The following is a 14,545-nucleotide window of genomic DNA, read 5'->3' on the forward strand; positions in this document are numbered from 1 at the left end:
TATAAAATAATATAATTACATCAAGATAAAAATTGTATGTTTTGAAATTGGAACTTGAAAACTATATTCGCTTCTTTTTAATTCAGTTCAGGGAGGAAAAGATGTTAATACTTTAATTATCGAAACACATTTTAAATGACCAACGTATTTTTCAAAGCAGAAACAAACATTCGTAAGGGATAAAATTATTACAATTTAACAATTATCAAAGAAACTATATCCAAAACAAAATTTCTATACACATGACGAGAAACTGATTCAAATAGCTTTAAAAATTTAATGGCCATTAATCCTTTTAATACATGAATGACAATTCCATGAAAGTTTATTCCCACGAAAAGTTGTGCTTTAACTGTACATGAATTTAGCTCTGTATTTTGTAGATAATCCAACTCTCAAGACTTATCCATAAACCAATTTATTTCTTTCTAGAATTAGGATTATTTTTGCTACATGGGTAAACCCTGGTTATAACAGAAGTCTTGTAAATGTAGTAATTTAAGATCATCCCCCATGAGTTTCATAAGCAACTATTTTAGACGATATTCTGTTTACAAATAACCTTTGTAAGAGTACGTCCTAAATGTAATTTTGTTCCCAATTATAAATTGATATATTTCATTTCAATATATTGCTAGATAACTGCAATTGTTCAAAATGCCAAACGGAATGTCCGTTGAGTACAACGGTACACACAAGTGATGTCACAAAGGACGATTGGGCTGAAACTACTACTAACATGAGTCAAGGTATGTATGCACCTGCCTGCAGATATAGGTGTACTAATTGATAATTGACTAATCGATGCCAAATGAAAAGAAAAAAGCTTTGTTGTTTATTTTGTGATTGAATAATGCTTCAATCACTCATAAGCATACTAGATAAACCGTAAAAAATATCACATACTTGCTTTAACACCTACATGTATATATTACCATCTTTATTAAAATTGAGCCAAAATAAGAAGAAATGCATTGCAACTGGCCACAACTCATTAGGTTCATCTGCGTACAACCTTTTCTTGGAAATAAATATTTCATCTATTTACCTATATTTTAGAAATAAATAAAAATATTCTGAATCTCTACAGATAGATTTAAAAAATAAATTCTCCTACATCCAACTTCCTTGAAAATACCTTTTCTTCAACAACAGACAAACAAAAGATCAATAAATTTAAATCATTAAATTTTATGTACCTTTGTTATTATAAAAGTACGAAAGACGAATAGGGCCACATAAAAAATATATTTTTATCTCGTAATTACGAGAAAAGATCTCGTTATACTGAGAAAAGATCTCGTTATTACGAGTTAATTATCTCGTTATTACGAGAACAGATCTCGTAATTACGAGAAAAGATCTCGTTATTACGAGAAAAGATCTCGTAATAACTAGAAAAGATCTCGTTATTACGAGTTAATTATCTCGAAATTACGAGTTAATTATCTCTTTATAACGAGAAAAGATCTCGTAATTACGAGTTAAAGATCTCGTTATTACGAGAAAAGATCTCGTAATAACTAGAAAAGATCTCGTTATTACGAGTTAATTATCTCGAAATTACGAGTTAATTATCTCGTTATAACGAGAAAAGATCTCGTAATTACGAGAAAAGATCTCGTTATTACGAGTTAATTTTCTTAACTATTCTGGTATTCTTTCCATTCTCAAAAAAAAAAGTCAGATATTTAAAACAACAAAACAAAGTAATCATATACACAAGCTTATAGTTTTTATTTATGGTTAAAACACAAGATATTTCTTAAAAAAGCTAATTTTTTTTATTATATCTAGACAAAAGGTGTTATTTCAAATAATGTAAATATTCTTTATTGATTTTATTAGTTAACATATGTTTCTGTTTTGTTTCTGTTTGTTTACTTGTTTGATGTTGTTGTTGTTTGGGGGGGGGTGTACAATGTATGTATTATCGATTTTCAACTCAGTATTTTGTTTACTCGATATATGAGAATAAAACTGAAAAAAATGCAATGAAACGCCATAGATTTTTTTAATGTGGGTAGCTATATCCGGTGGATATTACTCGTGTAATTTGATATTACACTGTGTGTTTTTATGCGGCGTGTCATATAAAGACAATACATGTACGAGATCTTTTCTCGTTATAACGAGATAATTAACTCGTAATTACGAGATCTTTTCTCGTTATAATGAGAAAATTAACTCGTAATAACGAGATCTTTTCTCGTAATAACGAGATCTTTTTTCGTTATTACGAGATCTTTTCTCGTAATAACGAGATGATTAACTCGTAATAACGAGATCTTTTCTCGTAATGACGAGATAATTATCTCGTAGTAACGAGATCTCATCTCGTTATTACGAGATAATTAACTCGTAATAACCAGATCTTTTCTTGTAATTACGAGATCTTTTCTCGTAATAACGAGATAATTATCTCATAATTACGAGAAAAGATCTCGTAATTACGAGATAAACATATTTTTTTATGTGGCCCTATTCGTCTTTCGTATAAAAGACCAAAGCCAAGTCAATTGTTTTAGGATTTAAATGAAATTAAAGAAAGCGAGAAAATGCCATTGATTAAATTAAATAACAGAAAGCAAAATACAAATAGTTAGTGGGTCAAAACTAGAAAACTAGAAGACTAGAAAAAAAAACTTGTAAAGAACACAAAAATCTTTGATATCATATTATGGAAGCCGACCTTCTAAAGTTTAAACATTTCATTAAACAGACACTGATTTGTCTGCCATCAAAAAGAGTGAGGTGAAACAAAATGAACGTAAAATATAAAACACAAAAAACATGTTTAACAGTATCAAAAGTAATGGTGGAAGAAAAAAGATGGATGGGGTAAACAAAAAGTACCATTATTCAATCATGGCATATCAAATATAAATCATAACAAATTAAACAGATACATCATTCTTTAACTCTGTCACATTAAGGATATTATTATTTGTAGATAATGATAACGGATTATATCAACTGTTTATGTTTACCTTGATTCCCGTCCTCTCTATCACTTTCTTTGTCAAAAACTTTATTAAATTAAAATTTACTTCGTATAGTTTGTAAAGTTTAAAAAAAATATGAAATTGATGACTCACTTGATAAAACAATTATGCTGTCGTTTTATTTAATGATTAAATAGCAACTCTCGAAAGATGTTATTTATATTGCTTATCTGCTTCCGTAAATATTCTTTTTAAACTAAGAAAAAAAAATTAAGATCTTAGAATCACAAAATGCATGTTTTTCAGTCGGATTTCACAAATAAATTCACATTTAGGGTAAGCATGGTCACCAAACTGAACTTAAAACTGTTTACATGTGTCTCTGCTTAGATGATGAAAGGTATGGCGTTAAAGTTCAGCTGTTTATTTTAAAGGGTTCTAATATACGTATACGTATTTATGTCCTCGTACAATTTCCAGTGTTAATTTTCATTTTCTTTTTATTAAAAATGCTGTTGCAAATAACCATTTAATTGCACGCAGAGGGAATTTTGAAGAAACGAATGCTTTTCATCCTGCAAAATCGCAAGACCCGAAGAGTCGTGGGATAATTTCATCCCCCCCCCTCCAAAAAAAAAGAGAAAGGAAAAAAATGTATTAAAAGAAAGAATAGAATAATTTACAAATTTAGAAGACAAGGATTGTGTAATCCATTAGTGTCTTCAGCCAAAAGGTTTTCATATGATGGGTAGAAAGACTTTTATCGTAAGTTAAAATTTGAACACATGAAAAAAATTTAGTGATTGATAATATGAATTAATTTTTCCATAGGAGTTTTCCTGCTTTTATATCGTATGTTATTTTATTATTTACAAAGAGAAGTTTGTATGCAAATAAAGTATATGTGGGCTTTTATATATTTCAAATAATCATTGAACGCACCATTTATTAATAATTTTTTAAAATACATCTTGTAGATCAGAAAACTGAGCTGAATGTCTCAAAACAAACAACAAGTGTACCTAAGGTGTATTTATTTCCCCTTATTTCACTGAGGAATGTTTTATAAACATATCTTGAAATTTTAAACGAAATGCCCTAATATATAAATCACTTAAATCACGTGTATAAATATAGAATTAATAATAACAAATAATTATATACTTTAGATTGCTCCTCTGGAAGAATTGTTGGATCTGTAATAGGGGGAGCTGTGTTCGGATCACTAGTTACAGTCCTTGTCTTCATGCTGCACCGGAGGATACAAAAGAAGCAAATAAGGTTTACAATTGAATAATATATATACAAATCGATTCAATAAATACTTTTATGCATATGTTCAAGTATTATCAGAATTAAATGTCTAATAATAATATAAGACAAATATAAAATTATACATATAGCACCTGAAAAAGTAAGGTACTTGATAAAAGCTTCAAATAATAACACGACTTTTTTGGAATATTAAGATCATATGATGACATTATTTTTGTTATTCACTCGCAACGAAGTTAAAGGGGATATAGCAACGCAATCGCTTGTGTATGTTTGTGCATGAAAATTTGAATTAATCCTGTGCGAAAAGGAAGTGACGAAAGAAGAAGGTACAGTTTCTATAAAAATTAAGCCCGATAATTTTCTTAAATATGAAAGGGATATAAAAAATCAAAATTTATTCTTACTTAATCATAGGATTTCCCTGCAGTAAGAATATTCAAATCATTTTTCTCATGTGACCTCGTAAGTGCTAATTGTGACGTCATTAACTTGTGCATTTTCCTGTATTTTCTTAAAAAGTTGCAGAAGACATCGATTTTCAGTGGAATTTTCTTCAAGAAAACATACTCTGCCACCGTCGCCCGGAAAGCTTTTGAGATATGTGATTTGTCATAGTTGTTTACATAATATATCCAAAAATCAAAGTGGGCGACGGTGGGAGACACTATTTTCTAAAGGAAAATTAGCACAGAAATGAGTCATTTTGAGGCTTTTCTACATTCAACTTAGAAATTCATCAAATTAATGACGTCATACTTCCAAAACGGTCCTCCTTCATGCCATATTCTTTCATGATTTATCATTATCATCTACTTAACTATTGTTCGAGCCAATTTCATAAACTTTTAAGATCATAAATTTTTAGGGCACAATAAAGCTCTAACTGTACCTTCTTCTTTGCATTATGATTATAGCTGTCAAATTTCATAGATTTACTCTTTCTTTTAAAATGTTTTGCTTTGGAGCGCCCAAATTTTACTTGAAATTAAAAATGAATTGAATTACTTGTTCTTTTAGAAACCGTGCTGTGGAAACCTTACAAAATCCGGCATACAATGCAGAGACAATGAGTATGAACGAAAGAGCTGAAGAGGAAAACACCGGAAAAAGCACGTACAGTGAAATAAGCGACGTAAGAGTATAAATTTAAATTATATACAGTACCCATATCATTACTCAGCGTGTTTTTCTTTTAAACACAACAGGAAACAAAACTTTACATTAAAAAAGTAAATCGAAGATATAAAACCAAATATATGGAAATTGATTTCGGAAAAGAAAATAAATAACAACATATAAAGAAAATAATTCTCTATATAACTCTTTTTTTCTCCGGCTTTATATATATATATTGTAACGAAACCGAGGGTATCGTATTATAATTAACTCGTGGGCCGCTATTAGTTTTCTGGTCACTGGTCGAGATTTGATGGTAACGTTGGTCACAGTTTATATAATGGTTAATAACCAATTTTCGGTCACTTGATAGGTTAACGTAATGACCAATTTTTGGTCACTTATTTGACGGACGTAATGACCGAATTTTGGTCGCCTCTTTGTTTGACGTAATGACCAACTTTTGGTCACTTATTTAGTTGACGCAATGACCAACTTTTGGTCATTTCTTTGGTTGACGTAATGACCAACTTTTGGTCACTTCTTTGGTTGACATAATGACCAACTTTTGGTCACTTTAAATAATGTTTGTTAGGAATAACACTTGTTAAAAGTTTATAACATTTATTAGGACGATCAAATGGTTCACTTATAAACACACAGAATGGTACACTGTAACTTGGTTGGTACAACGTTATTTGGTTAACAAAAAGGTGACCAACCGATGGTCAATTCAGGACGTTCCTAAAAACTTGGTTCCCTTTAATGGTTTCGTATACATAGACTTGGTACCGTCTTATAACCGAAGTATACGGAGTCGTTCCCCAAAGTGACTTAGGTCACTTTCCCTTACCAGGGAAGGCTGTGTGCTCCGAGTCGCTCCCCACAGCCGACTGAAGTCTAAACCCAAAACAGCTGGTTTATATAGACAAAAGTTGTTATGATGACGTAAGAGACAATCAGATACCTATTACGTCACAATCAATGCAATCAATAAGTTAGCGGGTTTTAACCATCAAAATTACCTACTAAATTAATAATGTTGTACCCATTTAAAACATACAAAATACACCACTTTGTCATTAAATCATACATGTTAAATTAATAAAGTCATTAAATCAATTATAGTTCATTTCTTTCGTTAACTGTTCATTGACAATTATTTACGGAGTTTATAAACATCGGGTTCAAGTTCCATATATTCCAAACTTGTAAACAAGAGTTAACCCGAATTTCACAGGTACACTTTGTGAAACGTTATAATATATATATATATATATATATATATATATATATATATATATATATATATATATATATATATATATATATATATATATAATATAATATATAATATAATATATAATAGACTAAGTATATTCGGGCATAGACATACTATTATTTAGTAAATTATTATATATAAAAAACGATAAATACTAAAATCATCTAGTTTATCTTAATAAAGAAACAGCAAAATTTATTTTTATATCTATATATCCATTTCAATTTCAATAGACGAGAAAAATTAAGAAAGCAAAGAACCATGCGTAAGAGATTTTGCAGATCAGATGTCACAAAAGTTTGTTCTGAATTGTCACTTTAAGTGAAACTATGTTTGAACTTTTAGAGTCACGTGACATGTTTCGTAGCGTTCTGTTTAAAGAAGCTAAAAGATTTTTTGCATCATATTTCTTACAATGCACGTAAATATTTTATAACAAAAGCGGTCCATTTGTCAGAGATGACCATATCACGGCAATTGTATAGGTAGATAAGGATATCATTTCCAAACATGAGCATGGAGGCATTACAACCCGAGTCCTCAGTCTTGTGAGCTTCTTTTATCAAATGTGAATAAAGTATGGGCTCCTTTTTGTTAAAATCTAAAGTAACTATATTTTAGGAATAAATATTTACATAAATTTTAAGATTTACAACTATTTCTCTAACTTTAATTTTGCGATCTTTCATAACAAATTGCTCAAATAGGGACATATCTCTTCCCTAGCTGCTTTTACTAGGCTACAGATAAAACATCTTTCTTACTTTACTAAAACAATCAATCCAACTAAATTCTTTTTTCTTTATAAACCTTGTACAAATTATTACATTCTACAGCAAAGGTATTTCCCAGATATTTGTTAGACTATATGTGTGCTTAATCATTCTGATTTGATTGGTTTTTTTCTAACTATAGAGATAGTTTGCGAACTTTTTGATCATCCGTCGTATTGTACATATAAACACTTATTCATTATATTTTGTACAAATACAATTTACAGCAAAAGTCCATGAAGGTATCTCATGTAGCGCCCATTCGGAGGAATGAAAATACCTCAAAAACCAATGACGGCGTTTGAATGAAACAGCATCAGATGACAGAAGTGAGTATTATGATCATGCCAAACCAGGAGCCTCAGTGTCAACACCAGCTGACGGATACTGCACTGTTACTATAGATAACGGGGGAAACGATGAACATATAGAGGATAATAAAAACAATGAATGATAACGACAAAATAAGTGAAAAGGCAAAGGCAGGGGAATATTTTGTGCTGGAAAAAATACAATGAGAAAGTTTCACTTTCTTTCTAATATCAAAGTTTGAACTTCAGCAATAAACAGTTATATCCATCATCTTAAATATAGGATATTTCTATACTTTATGTTTTATTCTTATTTAAAACATTTTATCAACGACTGTTGATTATCTTATCCTAAAAATGTGTTGTACAAAATCTTGCCCCATTTGAAAAAAATATGAAGGTGGTGAGTATATCATGTCATGAAAGACTAGCAAGTGAATGATAGAAAAGGAAAAGGTCATCACGTTGAACATGAAATTTCTGTAATGGTATTTTTAACGTCTTTTATTGGTAAAAAAGCCCAATATTAAGAACAAATGTGTCAGTCGTTTTGTTTTTTCCCCAAGTTAACTTTGATAACTCAAATAGACATTTGAATGGATGTAAGTATTGTCAATTGATAAAGCATCGTCGATATCTATATTTAAATTTAAATGTCGAATTGGAGGCCAAAGCAGTTGTTTTCCTCTCCTTATTTTCTGTGAATGGTTCAATTTGGGTCCCACAGAAGATCAAGCAGATATCTGGAAGAACTAATCTCCAAAAGCTTCATAGATATTGTAAATTTAAACACAAACATCTTTTTTACATCGATTTCAGAGTGTGTAATACAATCAGAATATTTTTAACATAGTGAGTTTGCAAATGACAAAAAAATGACAATATCAGTATGTATACTAGTTCCATTTTTTTCCTAAAAAAGAAGCCCTCTTTGAAATTGGCCTTGATTTTAATTTATCGTTGGGAATGTATGTATTTACTTGCAGTACAGTCATAATCGGGATGGCGATTGCTTTAAGTACATTATTATATCGGATAATTGTTAATAATTACGTTTTGAGGACGATTAGAATTTATATTGAGACTTGTCATGTGATGTGGCAATTACGTAATTTTAGCACATATACTTGCAGTGTTGAGGTTCCCTATAAATTTCACTAGTGGAAGGGCATTACCAAAGTGAAATTCCAAGTTTACTTTATTAATATTTCCAACACGCATTGTAGTTTCTGAAAAGTGCTGCGATCCTACCTAAATTCTGCGATTATTGTTAAAATTATATTTGAATGACCGACAGCTGTATTTTTTGCTGGTCAATGGCATGAAATATTGGTATACTTAAATTATTTTCAGATACCTTAATACTTCTAGAGTTGAATTGCAAAAGCTGACTATAATCTACTGAGTGTATGCCCTTGCACTAGATCGATGTAATAAGACCCCAGCAAGAATAACAACAACAATAAGATCCTCCGATGAACGTGCATACAAATATACGGCAGTATCAATAAGATACGTAATGTTTTGAAAATATATTAATAAAATCGTAAAAAAGACATTAAATCCAAGTAAATTACCTATAGAATATCTGTTAATAATATTCTATTTAACTATAGAATACATTTTTCGTTGAGAAATTATTACTTGATCTCCTCTCACTACATGCTAACTACCTTACATTTTACGAAATGACGTCATACTGACAAGTTGATTTCGATCAGTGACTTGTTTATAAATTGTTTTAAGGGATTTAACTACGAAAAAAATGGCTTGCTGTTGTAATTTTGATGTAGTTTAATGGTTTCCTACAGGTAAAATTAACAAAACCGCAGCACAGTTAAGGTTACAAATGGAAATATCTGCGATTTAAAAAAATACGTTATTAGGATGGGCGATTCTTTTTAGGACTTCACTTATTAAAAAAATGTAATGTGGTTTAAATCTGCATGTTGTGGACATTTAGATTGTTATTTAGACTTGTCATGTGATGATGACGTCACATGATTTTAGCAATTATACTTGTAATTTAGAGGTAATCTATAAATTTCATTATTGCAAGGGCATATTAACCAAGTTAAAAATGTTAGTTTAATTTACAATCCTTTTCAGCACTATATGTAGTTTGTGAAAAGTGCTGCGAACCTATATCGATTCCTCTTTTTTAATTGGTAATATTTAAGTTGTTGGACAGAAGGTTGAATATTTTGCTGGTCAACTACATTAAATATAGTTATAATTAATTTATCTGCAAGATTTTAAGAGGTTCGCAGCACTTTTCAAATATCTTTATGCTTCTTGAGTTTATGTGTAAAATCTTGACAAGATACATTGAGGGTATTCTCTTGCAATAAATCGATTTATTAGGGCCCTTCCATTACTTTTTCAATGAATCTGCAAACAAACACACGACAGTATCGCTTGTCTGGAGAATGAACGTAGAGTTTAAAAACACAATACTAAAATAGACATTGCATCCAAGTTAACGGCTTTTTATTTAACTGCAAATAATATTTTATTTGAGAAGACTTGATCAGCCTCTTACTGTATACAAACTGAGACATTTTTGCGAGATGACGACACATTGACAAGTGCATTGCCATCGATGCATCGTTTATATACTGTTGTGTGAGATTTCACAAACGACATAACTGCATGTAATAGTAAGTTTGTATGTAGTATACAGCTTTCCAGTTTTTTGAAATAGAAAATAATTCATTTCTGGTCGTAACGCTGTATTTGATTGAAAAAAAAAATACTTAAGGGGGCCAACTATAGTTTTATTTTGTGAAAACTACAATAGCGAAACGCTTAATTTTTATACCATATAAAACTTACATTAACTTCAGTGTACATGCAAAGTTTGGGGGAAATCTAACTTCCAGGTATTTTTGAGGGACCGTCTCAAAATTCAGGTACGTTTACAATAGGATTATATAGGAAAATGCCAATTTTTACACTTTAAAGCAAATTATACAAATACTACAATAGATATTTTGTTCAAACTATAATATTTGATGAGTAATAATGTTACCAGAGGGGGCATCTTAAAATGCAAAAAATTTGCAAATTTTACAATATTTATAAAGTATTACGAAATTTGACGTACAAAATGGATATACATGAAAACATGATTAAAATGTTGGAGATATTCTCAAATTTCTAATTTGTAAATTTCAAGAGTGTATGTTTATTACTTTTTCCTTAGCAATATTTTTATTACCCCTTTCTTTAAGGGGCAATATCCCTCTGCTCTGTATTTCACGACATTTTAAAAAAAAAATCCAGACACTGATTTTCAGCAACAACTAAAGCATTAAATTCAAATAAAAAATAGTTTGAAGCATGAAGCGTTGCTTTCTTTTTCAGAAATGAATAATATGTCAAATCATGATGTGAAGAAAATTTGTTATGGTAAATAAAAAGATAAATTATTTTATATCTCACAATTAAATAAGAAATATGAGGTATATATAAAAATAATATTTACTCTCATACCTATCTAATTCCCATTAGAAAACATACTGAAGAGCTGCTTTTTAAATCAGAATAACAAATTGTTTTCTCTGCATGTAAAATAACACGCATCCATAAACAAGAGTTATCGTTCCATTATCGCCCTTGAAAAATTTTTTTAATTAACAAAATATTAATTAAATGTTTATTAACAATACTGCATCTAAAATTTCTGTACAATTAAAAGAATAATACTTTAAGAGATAGAGAAATCTCAATTTACACTGTTTAAAGGAACTGGGTATAAATGTTTTAAGTAAACTATTATAAATAATTAATAAATATACTAGCAATAGAAACTAGAAATCAACATTTGTACTATAGAAAAGGTTTGATTGAGTTGACTATAAAATGGTCGTTGTGAATGAAACTTGTAAACTCTGAGATGACAATTCACTGGATTTCATGACAAAACGTCTGAAGAAAGTTATCTCTCTTATCAGAAGAGTTATCTCCCTTATCAGAGGGATATTCCACCTTAAGAACTACAGATTATCATAACGTCAAAAACACACTGCAACGCCTTCAACCTACCTATCAATTGTAAAATCGGTTAAAAAAATCAGTTATATCAAATTGTAATTACATTTTTATACCTATAATTTCTTAATTTTGTTAAATTTTAATAATTAAGCAAAAAAAGTTGCATTAAAAAGTAAATACGCTTCATTTTACTATGATGCGCGAAATATTGCGCCATGGAAACTATAGTCGGCCCCTTTACTATCGTATAAAATGGGTTGCCTACGTCACAATGACTTGCGTCAGAAACGTATTAATCCGCCTGGCGTTACATTAAAATTTTGTACAAATTGAAATCATTATGTTTGAACAATCATCTTTTTTTTTACATCAAATGATTGGATGAGAATTAAATTATCAGGAATTAATATAATAGCTACCCATTTTAAACGGTATAAACTCTGTTGGAACAGTTTACGCTTTTTATAAAGCGTAAACTGCTCCAACCAAGTTTATACCGTATAGAATAGGTAGGTATTAAATTCATTCCTAAAATAATTTTATTTTGTGGTATTTTGAAGACCTTATATGATGTGTGACGTCATAGTAAACATTTCCCGTACAAATTAGGCCCCGCCTCCTTTCTGTAACCTTAACTGTGCTGCGTTACCTCAATTTGTGGTATTTTAATTAAGAATTGGTGTATGAGTTATATTTTGTATGATGTCATAGTTAAGTTTTCCCGCACAAATTTGCCTCCACCCCTGTTTGAAACCTTAACTTTTCTGCGCTGTTGATAAGTTTCGATCTTACAGTTTATAGAGGATTCGTATGTTTTAGTTAGTTCTAAAGTTATTTAAGCATCAATATCTAGTTTACACTATTTCTCATATATTCTGCTAGTTTTTTCTTAAATACTTTAATAATATTAAGTTTCGATCTTACAGTTTTTGGAGGATTCGTATGTTTTAATTAGTTCTAAAGTTATTTAAGCATCAATATCTAGTTTGAACTTATTCTCAAATATTCTGCTATGCAGTTCTTTCAAAGTTTTTTTTCATAAAAACTTTAAGAAGGAGGAAAAGAAGAGAATTGATAGAACAATTACGGAAACCCAAGATGTACTATTTTTGAAATCAAGTATTGTAATTCAATTTCATATTGACTATTCGAGGTAGTAAGAATATTTAAAACTGACAGATGGCTATAAAAAAATCTACTGAACTAAAATTGGAAACAAAAAAGATTTCTTTTCTAAAAATAAAATCATGTGCTTCTTTCTATGAAAACTTTTGATACTTTTCTGAAGACGTATGTATTGTTGCTAGGCCTTGATACTATTCAAGATGAAGATACGGTTGTTAAATAATGTTGCAGATTATAATATTTGTGGAATGATGTTTTAATGATATCATTATTATTTTTTTTTTGAAAGGTTATCACATTTTTAAATAAAAGCGACTAAACAATATTCATGCATTTACTGGCTTTCTATTTATGATAGAAATCGGTAGCCTAATACCGGTTTTAATTACATGTATAAACCAGAAGTCTCTGTTGAGACTGTAGATCTACTGCTTTATACTTATAACAAAAGGCAAGATTACAAAAAGACTACAACTATAGAAGTAGCTTTTAGTAAACTTTTACTGAATTTTCAATTTTAGTTACCATGGCAACACCATTAATCAAAATAAAAAATAAATACAATTATGCATCTCATAATAGTCTACATGCATGTCACTTTAAATTTTAATTAGACTGAAAATGTATAAAGAATAGAACTTAAAATTTTTTCACAGAAATTTCCATTCTTAGAAACCAAGGCAACAACATTCATCCAAATTAAGGGGGGACCTATGTCCGAAAAGTCTTTGTGTGAAATTTTCATTACTTTGACATTTCTTTTTTGACCACTTCCTCGCAATTTTTATGTATTAAAAACAATACCTTTATATGCTTATTTTTACACATGAGCACGTGCAAAAACAGTGTGAAATGCTAAAAATAGATTATTTTAAGACATTATTGTTCTACTCCAAATATGCGCTAAAAAGAACCAAAAATGTCAAATCATGTTCGAAATCAACAGGTATTTAATCTATATGACCTGTGTCTTTAAAATGAAGACAAATTCATTATAATTCATTTCGCATGAAAAATTATAAAGGAGCACAATGTAAGTATCACCCCGTTTTTCTTGTCGTATTTTTTACAATTCCGACATACATAACAGGTAATATCTTAAAAAGTCTTTGTGTGAAAATATTATAATTTATATTTTTTGAAAGAAATGGTTCATCCTTTCATTTTAACAAAGAAAAAAGTATACCTTTATGATAAAATAAACGAGAAATATGACGTTTTCTTTTATTTTCGTACTTTTGTGTCATAAATATTGACCTTTCTGCACTAAATAAAGGCATGTAAGCACTGACAAACATCTGAATATGAAACTATTTTGCGAAAACGAGTATTTTGTTTGATTAGAAATAATTTAAACAGATTAATTCTTTTCTTCTTCATTCTAATCATTCTGTTTGTTCCCCCCCCCCTCCCCCACATTTCCCCGTCAACAACCAACACCTATTAGAACCTAGGAATTTCTTTATACAATAAAATCTACATGTACTATAAATTAATAAGCAAGTATAGGTACAAGTACATTTCTTTTTTTCTTAGTTTTATCCAAAAAATACAATTAATGGTAAACATAAAATTATACATATTTCCCTGTCTTAAGCCGCTTTCTTTGCTGAATTTTATTTTAAATATTTTTGCACTTATATATCAGCATATCATGGAGGTTTTACTGAAATTGCTATGAATTATCAACCAATAGAAGAGAATTCTAATATTAACAAA

At 29.6% G+C, this 14,545-nt stretch overlaps 1 protein-coding gene across 1 annotated transcript in view; it reads left to right on the forward strand.

Annotated features, from left to right (window-relative positions):
* The first annotated feature begins 642 nt into the window (after window positions 1-642).
* LOC134250553 (uncharacterized) overlaps window positions 643-14,545 on the forward strand; it is a 26,287-nt gene continuing 12,384 nt past the window's right edge. Inside the window, exons 1-2 of the mRNA XM_062732922.1 lie at window positions 643-749; window positions 4,115-4,226. Coding sequence (XP_062588906.1) covers window positions 740-749; window positions 4,115-4,226 — 122 coding nt within the window. The 5' untranslated portion in view covers window positions 643-739. The remainder of the gene's footprint in view (window positions 750-4,114; window positions 4,227-14,545) is intronic.

Source organism: Saccostrea cucullata, unplaced genomic scaffold, assembly GCF_032062105.1.
Source record: "Saccostrea cucullata isolate Sc308-1 unplaced genomic scaffold, CSIRO_AGI_Scuc_v1 ctg2445, whole genome shotgun sequence".
Lineage (NCBI taxonomy): Eukaryota > Metazoa > Mollusca > Bivalvia > Ostreida > Ostreidae > Saccostrea > Saccostrea cuccullata.